Source organism: Nyctibius grandis, chromosome 19 (genome assembly GCF_013368605.1).
Source record: "Nyctibius grandis isolate bNycGra1 chromosome 19, bNycGra1.pri, whole genome shotgun sequence".
NCBI lineage: Eukaryota > Metazoa > Chordata > Aves > Nyctibiiformes > Nyctibiidae > Nyctibius > Nyctibius grandis.
The window spans coordinates 8,294,939-8,314,880 of NC_090676.1; the positions used below are offsets into that span (position 1 = coordinate 8,294,939).

General features: G+C 38.5%; 1 protein-coding gene across 1 annotated transcript; it reads right to left on the reverse strand.

The window, feature by feature from the left end:
- Window positions 1-1,585: 1,585 nt before the first annotated feature.
- PARD6B (par-6 family cell polarity regulator beta) lies at window positions 1,586-19,817 on the reverse strand. The gene is made up of 3 exons (XM_068416418.1): window positions 19,584-19,817; window positions 14,443-14,665; window positions 1,586-6,301 (listed from the first exon to the last, which is right to left on the reverse strand). Exons 1-3 carry the CDS (start codon window positions 19,647-19,649, stop codon window positions 5,472-5,474), a joined length of 1,119 nt encoding a protein of 372 aa, XP_068272519.1. The 5' UTR covers window positions 19,650-19,817; the 3' UTR covers window positions 1,586-5,471.
- Window positions 19,818-19,942: the final 125 nt, after the last annotated feature.

A 19,942-nucleotide genomic window follows, 5' to 3' on the forward strand; every position in this document is an offset into this window, starting at 1 on the left:
TTTACACACACCTTTATTGCTTTTTACAACCTTTTTCAGGCTGATCAGTCCTCTACTACTCAGTTTTGTTACACTAAAAGCATCCTATAATGAATGCAGATTACTTACTACTTTTTTCAGACTGGTATCCTTTTTGAAAATAAGCAATTAGAACTGCGCACTATATTAAAAGCGTTGCTGAATCAGTTTTATACAGTAACATTATGTTTTCAGTTTTGTCCTTTACTCCTTTCCTAACACAGTTTGTTTTTTCATGCTAGCAAGTATGGGGCTGATGTTTTCACTGAGCTATCATAGCCCAGGACGAGCTCCCAAGAGGCGAGTCTGCTTGGCATTCATCATTACATTTGCAAAATGAAGACGTTTTTCCCCACACGTGCACATTTAACCTGCACTGCCATTTTATTGTGTAATCTTGCAGTCTGTCTGCAGTCTTTCAGATTTTGCTCCTCTCATTTTTTCATATCTAATTTATTCAAAATATTTGATACTTGAAAAATTTCAGCAGCAATTCTAGAAAGTGACTTGCTCACACAAGAATTTACATGTTAAAGAAGAGTCAGTAACTTGGAAATCTCTCCCAGTTTCAGAGCTTTATGCATTTGGACAGAAGTTCCGAAGTTAGAAAAATACTACACCTGAATTTTAATACAGGCAGGATGACTTCTTAAAGCTCACACTATTTCAATAATACCATATTGATTTCAGCATTCCTTTAGGAAAGGGGTGAGCCATCAATTTCTGTGCAAAGTAAAGAAATTTCTTCCAGCTACAGGACAGTCAGACTCTAGTGCACAGATGACGTAGACTGGGTTCTTTCAGCTGCATACCCATATTAAGATACCGTAGTGCTGTTCTGAGTCTTTTTGTCACCTTTCCATAGCTAAATAGGCAAGTATGACAAGTACTGAACCATACAAATGAAACTAGTCATGCGTATATGAAGGTATAGAACGTAAGTCATATGCTTGGCCCCGAGACCAACAGTCACAAAAGCCCTACACAAAAGGGCTAAACAAAACTCAAGTCTTTTGTCACTAGGTAAATGTTTACAAGGGCTGCCAAGGTATTAGATATGGGAGAAAACATTTGCAAGTGGAACGGGTTCAAGTTAAAACTTTAACAGTTATACCAAATACTTACAGTAACAGTGAAAACCTCCACACCACCAGCAGCACTTGACAACGGTGACAGAGGACGAGGAACCATCTCGCAGGCCTCATGACCTAAACTTTACTATCAGCAGTCCTCAGGCAAGCGATACAATGGAAAATTCATTATTTGCAGCTACTGTAGGAATAAGCACACCACAGGTTAAGTCAGCAGAACTGAAGGACAAATGTTTTGAACCCTTGCATAATTTCCATTGGTAGAGATTTGCTCCAAAGAAGAGAGCAAAGGAAGCAAACGTTTACCACTGCTATGAAAACAGAGCCCACTTAGCTGCCCAAGAGAAAAAAAAAAATGAAGCCCATCTACTTTCACACTTCAGAATAAGAGGACACATTCTTCCTCATTTTTACTTATCTGACAAAGTAATTGAGAAAAAAAACATTTTATTTCTATATCCATTTATTATTCCAGTCTGTAAAAATATAAGACTAATATACAACTACATCTAGCTTGATTTTGTAAAATCAGTCTTCATTCAGTGAGATACCAATGTACATTATACATTTAAGTTGTAAGAAAAATACTGATATTTGACATTTTAAACAAGTTCATTCATGTAAAAATCACATTGCAAGTAAAATTTAATTAGAAAATACATAATATTCACAAAAATACACATGTTAAAGACAGCTTGTGAGAACATTGTCCTAAATTTAATTCAGCTGTGGAAAAAAAAAAAATGATTCACAGTTAGGCTTGACTTATCCAGTACCATAGCAGAACTTCAAAGTAAATGCATCTTAATTCTATTAAGAATTTGTTCTTCTTCCTATTAAGGTGCACTTAAATCTCCCAGTCACAAGTAAGGAATGACTTGTCCCCCCGCTGTGCATGTACACAACATGTAACACTAGTCAAAGGAATTTTAGTTTTCCATTCCATTTTGAAATCATTTGGATATTTATAAATTAATTTATAAAATCTGGATTGAAAATACAATTTACATACACAGGATACTTAATACACAAAGATTACATTAATAGCAGCGTAATATTGTCAATCATGCGTAGCATCCTCACTATGACTTTTGGATTTTTCTTTTTTTTTTAGCTAAAGATAAAATCTATATAAAACAGTCAAGCCTTTAAGTATTTTCTTCCAAGGAGAAAATTGTAAAGATGTTAAAAATTTAGGAGGTAGTGAATGAAAGGCTAACAATATCAGCATATTTTTAAAAACCTTATACTGAACAACCCAGTACCATTTACATATAAAATTAAGTTTAGCCACTCATAATCAACCATTGATCATCCTGAAGTAACAATTTAAAAATATTTCGTAATTAACAGTGGATGCATTAGTAAGATATGGAAGAACTTCAGAAACTTTATGGTAACTGCAGCATTAAGCAATTACATGCTGTGCAGTCTGTCATTGTAACTGTAAATACACACTTTAAAAAAAAAAAAACCAAACATTTTTAGGTTTATTCTTTAATGTTTTTAAGTCCCAAATGCTTAGTTTTACTACATGTTACCAAATTTCTATAAAACAGAACATGATGTGTGTCAAAAAGAATATTATCTCACATGTAGATGATGAATCTTTTTGCAGGAAAGGTCCTAAGAGATGAATTCTCATGCAATTTAGAGTAGGACCCTAGTTAAATTTCTACAGGTCCTTAATACTGGCATATATGTTCAAAATATTCATGCATCTGTTATAAGTACAGATTAGGTAACACACAGAGTTTGGCAGCACACAAACCTTGGGTGCTTGTACCTAAGTAATAAGTTACCTTGCAACATTACCATTCTCAGGCTCAACCCTCCTGTGTAAGTTAATAGCTCAAACTATTACCCAAGCTGCAAAATACTAATGCACCACATGAGACCCATAATGTATTTTCACTGAATGAAAACATTACACCTGCATTAAGTGTACTACCAGTTCATTTTCTGTATCTGTGGACCTCATTCTCTTCTCATCCAAGTGCCTTTATTCCTTCGATTATTCAAAATACATTCAAGTAAACAAAAGGCACAGAAGTGCAAACTAGCATAATAAATGAAAGTCACCCTCCACTGATGATTTCATACAGGAAGGAAAGTCTCTTGATAAAGGAAAAAAAAAAAAGACATTTTAAAGTAAACAATCTTCCTTAAATAAAGGAAGTGTAGAGCAGCACTGACAGAAAAACATGTATATCTAATGTCTACATGTTGCAGAATGAACATTTATTTTCCTCATTTCACACTAAGTGGATGTAGTTACTTAATTTTTAATAATTATTAGCAAAATAAAACACTTCCAAATTCTTGCTCATGTTGGAAAAGATTCCAGGGCCTCTCCATATGCACACTGAAGAAACCATAAATAAATCCAACAAAGCAGAACTCTAACATGTATTTGCAGGGTACCATTGTCTGTTATGCTAACTCTCCATAAATCAAAACGGGCATGACTACCTTTGACATCTGAGACTTAAATTCCAATGGTATTGAAGGCTTGAAAATACCACTGGTCATGAGATATGAATTTAAAATTTGCATTTAGTAAAGTTAAACAGAATTAATTTCTGAAGCAATTTTGTTTACATTACAAAAATCTTAAACAAAAACCAGTTTTAGCCTCTGATATCCTATAAAGACTTTTACAGATGCCTTAACATTAAACTTACAGTTAGTCTCTTGTTAGTAAAGTTACCAGAGGTAGATGTTTCCTCAAGATATACTGAGGGAAAAAAAGAAAGGGGTTAGTCTCCTTTCCTGCTCATTGTGTCTCCCCACAGGGTAGAATATGCTTCCAAGAACCTAAACTACTGGCTATGGTAAGCCCAGTACCACAGTACAGAACTGGTAGCATCCTACTTCTTTCTTAGTATTTGACATAGACTGCTGGATCCCTAGTGAGAAGCTCGCTCCATCCTTCTCCCCAATCCTGTTAGTCCCCATCTCATTTTCCTGCCACAATTTATGTTCCCAGAGAAGGGTCAGACTGGGAACTGAGCGCCGAAGTGGTAAAGCAGGAGATACTAAAAGGGGAAAAATAATGCTAGAAGCCTCTCCCTGCAATTCTCATAGTAAGTTTGCAGCTGATTACATGCATCCTTATGCACTCACAGTATCAGAACTTGTCATCAGTATTTTGTTTTACACGTAGCAACTTTGTAATATTCAAAACACCCAGCCAGTGGTACACAGGAAGATCAGCATTTACAGTTTAGCTCACTGTAATGAATAATTTAATATCACCTGGCTCAAGCAAATTCCATTAAAGCCTCATTCTGATTTAAAACCTTTTTTTAATCCAGGGATTTAACTTTAATTTAAGGTGTTCTACCTTGTTCAGGTTTGAAGAAAGTCACTTTTTACATAATTCAGACTCACTACAACAAACCTTTGCTAGTAGAAACCTTTACAACTTCTACTAGGACTGCAGTTTTAACAGAGATTATGTTATTTTCATAGCATTAAGTTTACATTTGATTTCTTTGAAATTTCCTGGGATTAGCAACTAAATCCAATGATAACCTTAAATATTGCAAAATAAAATGAGAACAGGTCTTTGATGCATAAGTGTTAAGACTTTCACGTTAGAATTTCAAAATCATAGCCATTAAAAGTAAGCTTACCTGGCCATTAAAAACAGTAAAGGTGCATGACTAATGAGCCTGTGGTTGCACATTCACTTACAAAGGAACAGTCAACTTCAGAAGCCCCCACCCTCAAATCCTGACCATAGTCAAGTTGCTGATCACTATCACAGACCCCTGTGGCTCAAAGTGTCAGTCAGGGAACTAGACCAACCACAAACATCTCTTCCAGCCCCACCTCCTGCTTATTTTTCAGTTTCCTCATACACGGAGCCACAGAAATAGCTCTACCAGCTAAACAGCAGTCCAGAATAGGAATGAAGTGGCTTAAAGCAGCTCCGTCATACGTAAGCAGCACTTCAGATGAACATGAAACCACAGTACATTAGATAGTCAACCTCACACAATAATGGAAGTTTACTTCTATAGAACCAGTAGTATTCTGCATTAAAAAAAAAAAATCAAGTACCTTTAAAAGAAAGCTCACAGCCATCTCTTAGGTATCCTTCACTTTCAATTTAAATTTTCCTCATCCAATTTCAGTCATTAATCAATTCTCTTGTGAAGTATTTACATTGAAGTGCAGAATTAACCAAAGTTAATCAACTTACATAATTTTGAACTTCTTGTATTTACTTTTTTCCCCTCCTTTTAATCTAACTGCAGTGCTCAGTAGATGGAGAGGTATAAAATGTGTTACATATTAAGCCAAATTAAAACACGTATGGCATCCTTACTTAATACAAAGTACACCAACGTAATTTCATAGCGTTATTATAGTTCCATCTTCTTCTAATGACTTATGATCTGGATCTTGTTCTTCATATTCCATGCTAATGCTGCCTGCTGAATGATCCAAGTTCATCTCACTGGAAGGAAGGAATCCATTTTGTGTCGATTCATGAAGGAGTTCAATTTGTGTCAACGATTCTAGGCTTTCGCTGGTAGGTGCAGCTTTTGGAATCTGCTGTGGCTCACCACTATCTTCAATAATAATGTCCTCTTCATCACTCTCCTCTTCTCCTTGCAAGAAATTTGCCAAAATATTTGGTGTGCTACTTGGAAGGCTAGATTCAGTAGACTGACCGGAGCTGCCAGAAGTCCGACTGTTCCTCACAACGTTATTTCTCTGGTTTGCTGGTCTTACCGTAATGATCAGGTTACGGCTGTTTGCAATCATCATGTCTGTAACCTGATCAAGGCTTTTTCCTGAAACCTCTATTCCATTCACCTCCAGTACTTCATCATTAACAGCCAGTAAGCCTGTGCTTTGAGCCAGACCTCCAGGGACAAGCCTAGATATGAAAATCCCTGGAACTTTCTCTAATCCATGTGGCGTTACTCTGACACTAGAGCCATCTCGTATATAGAATCCAAGGGGTTTGTCAGTTCCGTATTTGTAAAGTCGTACCCTACGATGAGTTTCTGGAAGAATATCTACATCTATAATAGAAGACACTGGTCTGAAGTCTTGTGGCATGCTAATGACAATGTGTGGTTTCTTCTTGTGATTATCCGGACGTAACACATTTGATAAGACATTTTTCTTCCTTGTCATAGTATCCGTACCAAAGGCACTGTAGTCTGCATCTTCTGTAAGACATAGCACATGATGATTAGATCACTTTATATGTGGTCCATATCGCATTGCTATTGTGTTTTAGGTTAGCAGAATGAAATCTCACCTAGAAGGTTTCTGGCTTGCTATAGTAGAAACATTTACCTCTATGCATGAAACAAGAGCTTTCACATTATGAGATTCGTCAAAGTTTGTAACACTTTTGGTTTCCTACTACCAAAGGAAAGACTATGCAAAAAAATTAAAGCAAGTTGGCAGCAGTATAGACACAAAGAACTATATTCTAGTTGCTTGAGAGGAAGGTTAGAATGGAAAGAGTATGTTCCTAGAAACATTCTAATTTTATTCAGAGTAATTCCACTTGTTAGTTTTCTCTCCTCAGGTTTCAGATCATAGGAAAAGAAAGAATGAAAAAGGGAAAGCAGCCAGTGTGCCTATCATTGCCTAGTTCCTGGAAGCCAGCCAAGTGACCTGGATTCAAACTCCAGAAAGCTTATTCCATTCTGCACCCTCTTCCCTGCCCCCAGGCAATGTAGGTAAAATGGCTGTGGAGCAGAAACAAAGAGATCTTGCACACAAATACCTCAAGCAAAATCATTCATACAAGCAGTGCTGTAACTGCCACAATTTGATACAGAAATATGCAAATATCTTAGAATTTTTAAAAAAAGAAGACATATGCAAGTTATACAAACACTGTTAATGGAAAAGAAAGTATGTTCTGCAGAAGCAATTCTGATCTCCAAAATGCCTATTTTCCAAAGGAAGCTCCCATTTTTCTTTTTAATATGCTATAACTCTCCAAAAACAACGAACCAAAACACATTCAGATCCGAGTTTCCTTAGATTTACACTTGTATTTTTGCAATGTTGCATAGATTTTTTTTTTCTGCAGTGGATAAAAAAAAAAATAAATAATCAAGCAGAACTGGTCTGCGCTAACCCTGGGACTCAGAGCTCAGAGAAGTTGGGATTTCTTTGTATTATCACATTAAGATGCCACTGGTACAGCCAACAGAGTGAAAGAATTGCTATACATTTCAATCTGCGAATTGAAATAACTATGGAAATGCTCCCCTAGTGTGAAATTTCAGGAGAGCTGTCAATTGCTGATAAAAAAGTACACAGTGAGAGCTAGTAAGTCAGAAGATTTTTTTTCTAAGCTAAGATGAAGATATATGGACATGTAGCAGTTATATCTGGACTCTTCAGATGCTTTAAGCAAACAGAACAGAGAAAGTTGTTCCGAAGCAATAGTCTAACACTATTCCAACATGTTTCTGAAGACAGCTAGGTCTACACGGCCATACTACACTCTGGAGCCTCTTTTGTGACAATCTCAGTTATTTTGGGAGGACATGGATACCTCTCTAGAATATTATATCCACCTTGCATAGTTAATTTTTACTTCTGCTCTTTCTCAGATTTGCCCATCTTTTCATCCAGACTGATGTTTCTGCAAGTTATTAAACGAACAAAGGCAGCACTAACACAAATTGCTCCACATGTTACTTTAGCACAGACACCCCACAGTGCTCTCACTTCATGTGAGAAAGTGCATACTGACAGCACCCACTGAGACAGCCTCTGCAAAATCTGCTTCCCTGCCTTCTTAGGATCAGCAGGTAAAAATGAAGCTAAATCAAGGAGTGGGCTAGCAAGAACAGTATGAAGTTTAACCAAGACAAGTGCAAAGTCTTGCACCTAGAATGAGATAACCAAAGAGCCCGGTACAGGCTGTGATCTGTGTGGCTGGGGAGCAGCCTTGCTGAAAGGGACCTGCGGGTCCTGGTGGAGAAGCTGAGCATGATTCAGCAATGCGCTGCTGCAGCAAAGGCAACCTGGATCCTTGGCCTGCATCCGCAGGGGCATTACTAGCAGAGAAAGAGATGTGATCAACCCACTACTCAGTGCTTGTCAGGCTGCACCTGGAGTACTGTGTCCACTTCTGGTCCTCACAATTCAAGAACGACATAGACTGGAAAGGGTCCAAAGGAAGGCCACAAAGATGATCAAAGGGCTGGAGAACCTGCCCTGTGAGGAAAGGCTGAAGGAGTTAGGTCTTGAAAAGGCTCAGAGGTAACCTCATCTCACAGTATTCAAGTACTTAAAAGGTGACTGCCAAGAAGACGAAGAAACATGGAGAAAACAAGGGACAACAGGTACAAGTTGCACTGGGAGAGGTTTCACCTCAATATAAGACAGACTTTTTTTTTTTTTTTTTTTTTTTTACAGTGAGAACAATTAATCACTAGAACAACCTCCACAGGGACGCAGTGGAGTCCCCATCACTAGAGTTTTTCAAAATGCAACTGGACAGGGTGCTAGATAATCTTATCTAGGCTCCCCTTCCCATAAAAGGTTGGACTAGATGATCTTTCAAGGCCCCCTTGAACCTGTGCTATTCTATGATTCCATGAACCATAGAAGGAAGAGTAGGAAGGTAGAAGCAAATGGAAGAATCTACACTAGCTATGCTTGAGAACTTTAAATTAGATCATTGTGAATACAGGAAATAATTTTTAGTTTATTTGAGAGTCTGAAAGGTTCTCTCAGGAAAGCACAGAATTACTATTGTTCTTCAGCAAAAGAGGCTGAGAAAAATATTGTAATTTAAGGTTAAATTAAACCAAGATATGATCTCAACATCAAGCAACAAGGCTTTAGAAATAGCCTAAAATCTGCTCTTCAGATGCCTAAGAGTGTTAAGTCAGTTGTGTTGAACAGTGGGTTGATTAAAAAACAATCCAACCTCCCAAACCAAGGCATATAACAGACTATGTCTGAAGTGTAGACCACCTCCAAAAATGCAAACTTACCATTTTCTCTGTAAAATGCATTTTGGGATATCTAACTGACCGAAGATCAGCCATTAAAAATCCTGTACTCCATTGATGAAAACTTGCTGATTTTTCAGACAACATGGAGCAATTCTTTTAATGTTTGCTTAAAATTTATGATCAAAAAAGTGTGAGAAGTTTTGCCCTTATCTCCACTGACAGCCCATTCAACCAGTGGTCATTACATTGGGAGGATTTTTGCAATTCAATGAGTTGCAATGCCCTCTCTTTTTATTTGGAACAACAATTGCTTACAAAACTTGGAAAGGGCAATTGTGAAATAAGATACGAGACAGAAGGGTCTTGCTTTAAATATCTTTTACTGTTAAATACAAATTGTGTTCAATTGTGTTCAATGACAGCAAGAAAGTGATAGTATAGGTGAAGATTTTAAACAATAGACAATGGTGACTTGAATATTAGAATTAGGAATGTTAATGAGCGCAAAGGTTATTTTTTTTAGGTCATGGATTTCCCCCTCCCCCACCAGCAGCTGGTAAGCATCTTAGTGATCTCAAAAACTGTAACAACTTTTTTGTGTGATGCACATCTAAGTACTGTAGATCTCTCATACTTTAGAACTCTGGTTTTAAGGCTGCACGGTTAATAGTAAATTCAACAAGACTAGAGAAAAATATTCCAAGGACCAGAGACATTGCATGGACAAGAAGTGCCATTTTGCCTAATTTCAAAAGCTTCACATCCCTTTGGTTTGTAGTGGTGACACATTTCTAGACATGTAACACTACATTGCTCCATAAGAGCTCTGTTCTTTGGGAAAATCTCCAGAGAGCCAATGAGTAAGTTGGAAGCATTTTGACTGATTAGTTCCATATTGTTCAGACCTTAAGGTTTTTTTTTAATGTAAGCTCTTCTAAAGAAAAATCGTGCATGTGCAATTTTCCTGTTATTTGTGCTAGAGTGGAAGTTGCTGATACCTAGGATATAGGTACTAACATATTGGTACCAGGAAAGCACTAGGTTTCTGCTGCTTTTATTACAAGAATTCTTTTAGAAACAGTACACAGGGAAACAGTGTATCAAAACATTGTCAGGATTCATTTTCTTACAAGTGCTCTTCCACATGCATTGCACCATTAAAAGGTATTCAGTTTGGGGTTTTTTCTCCTTTAATTCAAAGTGTATAAATTCAGATTCTTGTCAAAGAATATGACAGAGTATCTGGGTTTTTACACATTCTGTCATATCAAATGTATATCATATCTGACATTCCCAGCTTGCCACAGTGGGCTGTAAAGCTGCTTCACCTTCACAGCAGGCCACATCCCAGGATCCCTCTCCTGCCACTCAGGCCTTCTGTGCCTACGTGGTAAGTTTGGCATGGACTAGATACACAAACACTCACACATTTATTACATCCAAGAAGTAGATTTACTGCGTCCTGCAAATGATCACAGTAAGTTTGTGCTCTTTACCCAACAGTTACATCTAGAACTATTCACATAGCTTTTCACAGCTTCCTTCCCCAAGAAGAACAGAGTTCACAAAAATCACCACCCAACCTGCCCTCCCAGAACTACCAGCTGAAAAGGCTTAAAACTTTTGTCCAAATCAAATTTTTCACAGTTAGTAGAGAAACACGAAGATCAGCTGCAGAAGGACTGGCTTTAAAGGAAATACTATGTAAATATATCTGTATGTGAACTAACAGATTCAAAAGTGCTTTTAAAACAAACACGAAGATCAGAAAAACATTTATTGGAAGAGATACGAACTTTAAAAAGGCTCTTTCAGAAGACAAATATACAATCAGAAATCTTAACATTGTGCTGGAGCTTTTGCTTTTAGAAACTTACTTTTTAAGTTACACGACACATTGTTGAAGTAAAAGCATCCCAAAATTTCAAGCCGTATGTCAAAACATTTACAAAACTATCAAGCACCAGGGGGTAGTTGGTTTGCATTGTACCTAGTCTTAGTAGTCTAAATTCCAAACTAACACAAACCTTAAGACACACAGTTAAAGTTACATAATTTGTGGGAAAACGAAATAGTGAAAGGTTGATGAAAACTCATCTCTCCAATCTCAGACAAGCAGCATGACTCTGTTTAACCTCTCTTCCACTGTTAAACAAATTTTCTAAAGCAATATTCTTGAGTACAAAGGCATCTTTGTTCTGGCACCTAGCTAATCAGTGTAAAGCTGCAGCGGAAAATATTTTGGCATAAAGCCAAAGGACAAGGTGTTAACTACAGATAGTGTTAAGCAGAGTGTCCACATAGTGCAAGAATGACTTTTCCCCCAGCAGTTTCAAGCTCAAGGTGGCACTAATTTGTATATACTTATTATGAAATTTAAAACAAAAGCCCACAAATGCCAAATCTGGTTTCAATTTAAAATTGCTCAAGACATTTAAAATGCTTTCCTGATCTACTTGCAAAGCAATGTAGAGTTACCCCTTAAAGAATTACATTTTCAAAACCCCCAAATCATTAGTACATTTGAATATAGATGCAATTTAGCATTTTTTAAATAAGACCCAAGAAATTTTGTCTTTTTTTTTTTGTCACAAGTTATAACAAAAGACGGTTTTAGGAAACCAACCTATGTTTTTTGGAAGACTACTCAGAATATCTGGGATATTACATAGAGACCTGTTTAAAAAGCCAACTTCTCTTACGTTTCACCAAAATAAAGCTTCTCAGTGAAAAAGTCTATCTCAAGAGGCACAAATGAATTAACCAAAGAACCCACTTTTTACTATATACAGCCATGTACATGCAGAACTTGCAGGAGTTGTATATTGTAATTTAACATCCTGCGAGTGAGTTTTAAGGACACTATAATGAAAGTTATCTTTTGTTAAGTTATCATCTCTATTATTCTTGTATTTACAATGCAAAGTCCCCCACATTAAACTGCCCTTCGGGGCCTGTGTGGACTATATCCCCCCCACCATTTTATCTTCAGTAAGGTTTTTCTCACAGACAGCGTGACTCCCATACATCTGGATTTAATCATGATACATCAATTTAACCTTTAAATTCCAGATGTCAACAGTACCTGTTAATCTGTTCAACTGCAGAATGAAATTCCAATAAGCAACTGTTTTCTGCAGACTGACAGCCATTCTCAGCTTGTGCAATATCAAGCTCCCATTGAGATTTAGCACTGGAGCAGTTCAAAGTATTTTAAAGTAATTTAGTTAAATATAATTAGAAAAGCCTAAGGGGAATAATGTGATTTGATTTCATTTCATTACAGAATCTCTAGGTTTCTTACCACATTAACCAATACACATGAATGCTTAGGACAGACATCTTTCTAGTTTTCATAAATCAGGAGTCAAAATCAAACAAAAGAGAAAAAAAAAAAAGAGTGCTTACTCTGGCCTGACAAAATTTCTGAAATTTCAGAGTCGTTATCACAATTGTCACTTAACATTGCAAAAGCATCTTGTTGCTCCCATTTCAACCCCTTAAGGTGTTCCTTGGATGCAAAATACCAAGACATTAATACTATTCACCCTAGACTTTATTGTAATCTGCTCATACCTTATGTTAGCTTCAAGTTATTTCCTTATTTTCTGTCAAACAAAGCTCTGTTCTATATGGCAAAGATGCTAACGGAATCAAAGCCTCAATGTAGTCAACAGAAGTGATTGAAGCAGTCACAACTAATTCAAAACAAAGTACAGTGCTGGAAGTGCTGGACTCAAGACACCAGCCGGGGGTCTGTATTCCCTAAAATTCTATAGCCACAGGACTCCAGTCTCAAAAAGAAGGAGATGACAACTGATATTTTCTACATAGCTTTTCCTGCTATCAATTCTTGGCATGATAAAACTTAAGTGGGTTAATCTTATTTCTAGTTCTGTACATTATATCAATTCTATTAACAATTCATTGCACCAGAGTAATAAGAAATAATCCATCATGCTTTAAGTAAAGGTACAATGAACAAAGGTGTATGGTGTTACAAATGTAACACTAGTAACAGCATTAAACATGTAACACTAGTAACAATCTAAAAACATATGGTGTTAAAATATAACCTCAATAATCCCAGTCTGACAAAGTGGCTTATCTGTTCTCGTCATATGGCTACTGTGGGAGATTAAATGGAATCATAGACCTTTTCTACCTCTACGTTCTAGTAAAGCAAATAGTTCATTCCTTTGGCATTTCAGGACTAAAAACACAGGCATTACTAGACTATACTATCCTCAATACAAACAAAGCAAATGCATTTTGCCAGCAGTACAGCAGCTGGCAAGCAGCCACACTATTTTTGAATATTGTTTTTGTCTCAGGCTGTTGTGGAGCTTGTTCATTTTTTGGAGTGGGAAAGTTGACAGAAAATACTTGGGCATCGGAAGCTTTTAAGGAAAATAAGCCTGTCTTAGCAACAAGCAGCAACAGTGCACATCTTTATAAAACAGCTAAGCAAGAAGCAGTCTGCTATTCAAAGATCAGTTGACTGCCTTTTTACGATAGGAATTGCACATGCACGTGTTCATATATATACACACATAATGCAGGCACACTGACACCTGTATGCAAGTAAGCAGAAAACCCACAAGTGCAGAAATCAGGTTTTCTTGGTTTCTCTGGGTTAAAACAATTTCAAATTACATCACTAGATTTCTCCCCTCCCCTTCAGTTCCATGTACTGAATATGTTCTCCTGGACAAGAAGAAATATAACTTCAAATTTGATTTTTTTTCCTTCATGAACAAAAGCAGACACTAGAAAAAGACAACCAGAACTTTGTGCCTAGAAAACATGCTATATTTAAAGGCAAACCAACAAACTGAGCAGCATTCGTATTTGAGGTTTGTTAACTGAAATAAGCTTGTCAGTTTGAGAATGTTTTATTAGGACAGTGTGATAAGAGTAGCATATCACAAAGTTACTCTCTAATTTATACTGACATTTAATACTTAATGTAATAAGACTTTCAAGATTCCTTTCCATCCTGTAATGGCCTCTCTTGTCTGATCAAGATCAGAATTTTAAGTGAAAGGCATCCAACATACAGAGCAGAAAACCCAAGAGGTTTATAGTTTATTTTCATTTGCTTACATAAAGCCAGAAAGAAGCATTTGCTAGAGATTTAACTTGACTTCAACTGAACTAAATACAAGCAAAAACCACACAAAGTATAACTAGGTTGCTCGAGGAAGCTCTTGCAAGAGAGACGAGTTGTGAATACCTTTAATGATCCATAGTTATTACGGAATTCAACATGATGAAATAGGACTGAAGGGCTTTTTCCTCCATACGTCACACTGTTTACTGCAACACAGTATAACTGGATAAACAAATGATTCACGGACTTCAAGTGCACTTACCTTTCCTCTGAATGAAAATCCTGAGTAGAGGATTGGCTGTAGAAACTGCTTTATGATAATTGTCATCATTATTGATAGGCAGCAGGTCTCCATGAATGTCTGTATATCCCACTAGAACATCAACATTCGGTATCTTGTGCACATGCTGCAATAATCCATAGAACTCCTCGAACTTTCCAGGTTTGGATCTCTCCAGAGAAAATCGTCGAAATTCTGCTCCAAACTACAACAAAATATATCTTACATCATAAATACGGAAATCTAACATCCTCAAGCAACAGAATGATTAGAATGTTAAACCAGAAGTGTTATGGAGTTAAGAGTGCACGAAAAACTACAGCAAATAATTTTGAAGTGGCATAAAAAGGTCAGTTTAAACTGTTGGGTTTTTTTTTTCCCAAAAGTTATAACTATTTTTGATCGATAAAACATGTACTTTTGAATATGCAAGAGTTGTTTTCATTGTTCCGTTTAGGTCAAAGCATTCACTAATATGGGAGCTTAGCATTAAGGTGACAAACGAGCGCAAGAATAATTGCAGATTCTTACACGCTTATGAAACAGCCATGCTCTTGGTAAGGGACAGATTTCACACCCAGCACTGATGTTGGCGGCTCAAAAACAAGATTATGATTAACCTCCTATGGTATGGGACTACCTGGAACTTTTTCAAATAAATTTCAGTGCACTTTAGAATGTTATGCATAGATTGTTACAGAGCTATGCTTAACCTATCAAGACTGAGCAGTTTTCAGATTCCCAGTTGTCAGGACAAGAAATGAAAAAGCCACTTTGACCTGAAGACTACAAAGAACGGCTGCTGCTTTTCAGTACAAACTATGTGCAGTAAAGCTTTAGTGAGCTGATCTCAAGTCAATTCTGTTCTTGCCTAAAAAGAAATATATAGGAGGCAACCAGCCACTACTCCTTAAGAGCATTCAGAAGATTTGCCTGCATGATCAAGACTCAAATCTTAATTGCATAGTCTTTTAAAATGTGGTTGTATCCAGGGTATAAAACAGACAAGATTCAGAAGATATGCAAAAAAGCATTTAATCACTGGCACTGTACTTTCAGGGGTAGGATTTGCATTTAGTCAGTATGATCATTCAACAAAAAAGCCCAGCTCCCTAGTCCACTCAAGCTTCAGTCTCCTACATCACCTATATAACAAGCACTTAGTAGAAACAATGCTAGCAATGACTCAGTGGTGGTAGGCATACGACTAAACTGGGTGCAAATAAAAGAACAAGCATTTGATGTAGACTAGACAAATTGTAATTTTAGCAACCATAACTGGTAAAGTGATAGTGTTCTGCCCAACATGGGCAGGACCCAAAGTAAACAGAATATTGGATAAAAATTACTCCAAAACCTCCATATCAGGCACATACAACATACCAAAGATGCTAAAAGGAATTACGAGATAGCAGCAGCCAGGTTACTAAAAGCAGACCAGCTTGTATATGAATTAAAAGGGTAATAAAATAATCATTAAAAAACAGAAAACAAACAAAAAAAGTCAGTTGGTGGCATTTTTTTTGTGAATTCTATTGCTGACCTACAGTGACCATAAAGATTTTAAATAATTTCTTTAGAAAGTTTAGTTTCAAGCAGAACAGAAGGGCACATGGAACAAAACACTCACTGACTGAAAGTTTGAGCCTCAGTATCACATACTTGGGTATATGTTACACACAGTAGATGTGAAGGTGCACATTACCAAGCCTCCAGACCAACGTTTACCTCACATTTGATTACAACCTTTTGGAGAATAAAAGCTTTAGAGTTCTCACGTACAAACAAAGGAATGAAAATAAAGGGACAAGGACCCCGTTGTTAGCACATTAACACCATGCTAACTCAAACACAGCACAGCAAAACAAGCTACACCTTCCAACATCCCACCTTCCTCCAGAAGCTTTGAATAAAGAAATTATCTGGGAACATTCCTCTTCTAGAAACACTCCAATTACAGTAACATTAACTAACAATACGGCAGCAGGGATGATTCACACCTGATTACAAGAAGAGCCTGCAGGAGGAACTCCCATCACGTCAAAAGCAGCACACTTAATCATGACATCAGTCAAAGACTATCCTGTGTCTCTCCAATCTTTCTTCAGCTATGTGAAGTATGAATGCCACAGGAACCGTCCACGCATTGCATCAATTCCGATTGTTTGGCTTCGAAAGACTACGTAGTTTAAACATAATTCCATTATAAAAGTTTAAAAAGCCAACAACCTCACCGTCCATTTGGAGTACACGTTAAACCCTACTGCAGCAAGCATACAAAGGGCCAGATTTTCAAACGTGTGATTTTTATTTTTTTCCTCGTTATTTTATACACAGTTGGTGCAAACACTAAGAGACTAACAATCTGGCTATTATTTCCTAACATGGTTTGCCATATGCTAAATACTGCTATAAAGCAGATAAAGACAAAAGTAAAACTATGCAATTTCACATTTTAACCTCCTGAAATGTTTTCATTTTATATCAAATGTTGCACACCATTCCATTGAACGGGCTGCACTTATAAGAAGTTTAGAGATGAAAGATTGGAAGAGACTAACTTAAGAAAATAAGAGAAGGCTTCTTGCCACCTGAGCTCTTTACAAATGCATGCTGTTACACGGGTAAGTCATCTGGGAAAACACAGTACAAGCGATGTCAGCATACTAGGAAGTTACTAGAGATACTCACTTAAGTAAGACTTACTCATGAGAGACATCTTTAAGTCCTCTGTAACACAGCACACTGCTGCTAAACTACAAGTCTCCAGCAACAATAGAACATGAACTACAGTAACCATATCTGTCTTGTCAGTATATTAGATTTCATTCTGAAAAAAAAAAATATTATTCCAAGTCATAAGGGGGAGGAAGCTGAATTTTACACCTATAAAACTAGAGGTTTATTTTGAGGCTTTCATACATCACCAGGGACTCTAGTTTGGGGTGTAAAACTTGATTTTCTATGATGAGAGAAAGGGCTAACTGGAATTAATATTCTGTGGTGATTCCCCAGGGCAAGTTCAGACCAGTTACCCAAACTGAATAAACTAGACTAACAAAAGGATTTTGCTCATATAACTGCGACTACAGTTGGGCTGTGCTGGCACAGCTTTGTCAGCTGGAGCACAATTATTGATCTGGAGTATCTAAATAAAGAGTTGTACATCGCTAATAAGCCTTCAAAGCCTAGATCACTCCACAGTAATGGTCCCCTCTACCTCCCACACAAGCCTTTCTTCTTTCTCTTTAGAATTTATTATTTTCATAAAAGGAAGATGACTCCTATGCGATATTAAATCAAGGTGCTGTTAAATAATACATTAGCAACAAGTAGTTCTAGGAATGCCTTGAAATCTGCTTCATAACATGCACTTAAGAGACAGTCCCTATTCATTAGAGGTTCTATGCTTCTCTGTACAAACACCAAAGACCACATCACACAGGTGATCCCTAGATACATTTCAAATCAAGGAAAACACATAACAGGGGAACAGTAAGCCTAGAGATTTGGGCTGAGGCAACAAGTATTTTGTTTATAAACACATTGTACTGGCTGTTTTCAATCTTACACGAGCATAGATTAAAAAAAAAAAAGAAAACTTCACCAACCACAGTAACAGCCATGCTTAACTAGTATTTGAAATCATAGCTACCAGCTATTCCTGTGCTTTCTGGCTTTGTCCCCATGAAAGTTAATTTAATACTTCAAAGAAATCATCATCATTCAAGCTATAGAGACCAACCATATACTTTCTAGAAGTTTCAGCACTATGTTATCCTTAAAAAACCACACACCACCACAAATCCTGACCGCCTCACCTATACTGCTGCTGTAACACTCGATTAGCAGGAAAGGAAGGTACAGAATATAGAGAACAGACTGTAGACCAGTTTAAAAAAGCCCACAAGAGACATATTTTTCTACCAATGGGAGAAAACACATTCCCATGTAGGTGTGCTTGCAATTTGCCTAGACAATGAAAAGGGGGTTTTAACTCAAGTTACACACATTTAAGTAACTAATACCTTGACACTCCACCTAATACTCCACGGCTTTTACAATTGTTAACTGCAGAATGACATGTTAACAAAATATTACAAGTATAAACCAGAACAAAAATCTCATTTCTTTCAGAACAAAGTTTTGTCAGCAAGGCTTTGTCTAACTCGCACACGAAAAATTAACAATAGGAAGAATAGATGCAGACAGACCCACGAGAGAATTTACAGAATTGTGCAAAGCTTTGACAACACGAAACTGTTGGTATAAGCCATAACACATGGACACACTCATAAAACAATTGCCAGTGTAAATTCTCAGATAGCCTCTAAAAGATGGCAAGCTCTGCTTTAAGTTAGACAGGGCTTACCTCTACCAAGTAATGCAAGCTATGCTCTAGCCCACCAAAAAAGTACAGAAACATAGTCATGAAGTTAAACCAAAAAAAAACCCCCCAAAAATACAGAAACAGTCACTAAGTAAAACAAATGCACTCGTTTTCTAATTCAGATGAGAACAGGCTTTGGAGTTTGAATGATAACTCCCAAGTATCTCTTGTGGCCCAGATATCTCAAACTTTACCCAAACATCTACTTACCTGTATGTTTTTTAGCCTATGCAGAGATTAAGGGGTCAACTCCACTAACCTGTTTTTGTAAAACACTTCAAGAATACTTCCCCCGCTACCTCTGCAGACAGCGCACCCAGTAAGCGACCCCACACACCTACTCCCACCACCTCAGCCCTGTAGCAGCTGGGGAGACCAGAGGGAGCTGGCTGGAGCAGGGACAGGCAGGTGGGGAAGGCAGTCCGCGCCCAGCCGCAGCCCGATCACCGCCTCCCACAGCCCGGCGGCCCGAGGGGCGCTAAAGCGACACCGGGGCCGTGCCCCAGCGGACGGCGGCCCCTCGCCCCCGGTGCCACCGCCGGCAGGTGAGTCAGCAGCTCTCCCTGCCCCCCGTCCCCTGACCGCCCCCCCCGCTGCTCACCGCCCTTCTCCACAGCGACACTACGACCAGACGCCCCCACAGGGGAGAGCAGGGCCAGGCCAGGCCGGCTCCTTCCCGCCCCAGCGCCGCTGCCGCCGCCCGCGGCCCTCACACGCCGTAGCCAGCACCCACCTTACTCTTCACCTCCATGGTGCCCAGGCCCCGGCTGCCCGCAGCCCCGCGGTGAGGCCGGTTCATGCCGCCGGAGGGTCGGGGTCTCGCCTTCTCTCCTCTCTCTCCCCCGGGTGCCCCCGAGCGCGCTGCGGGAAGGCGAGAGAGGCAGAAGGGGAGGGCGAGTGGCGCGGCCCGAAGCCAACTGCCCCCGGCAACCGCGGCCGCTCCGCCGGCTCCTGTCGCCGCGACGCCTCCGCCCTCAGACCGGGGGAGGGGGCGGGGCCACGGCGGCTCCTGGCACCTGCCGCGCCGCCGAGCCTGCGGCCAGCCGCGGGGGCGGGGCGGGGCAGCCGCGCGGCGCCGCCACAGCGCCTGCG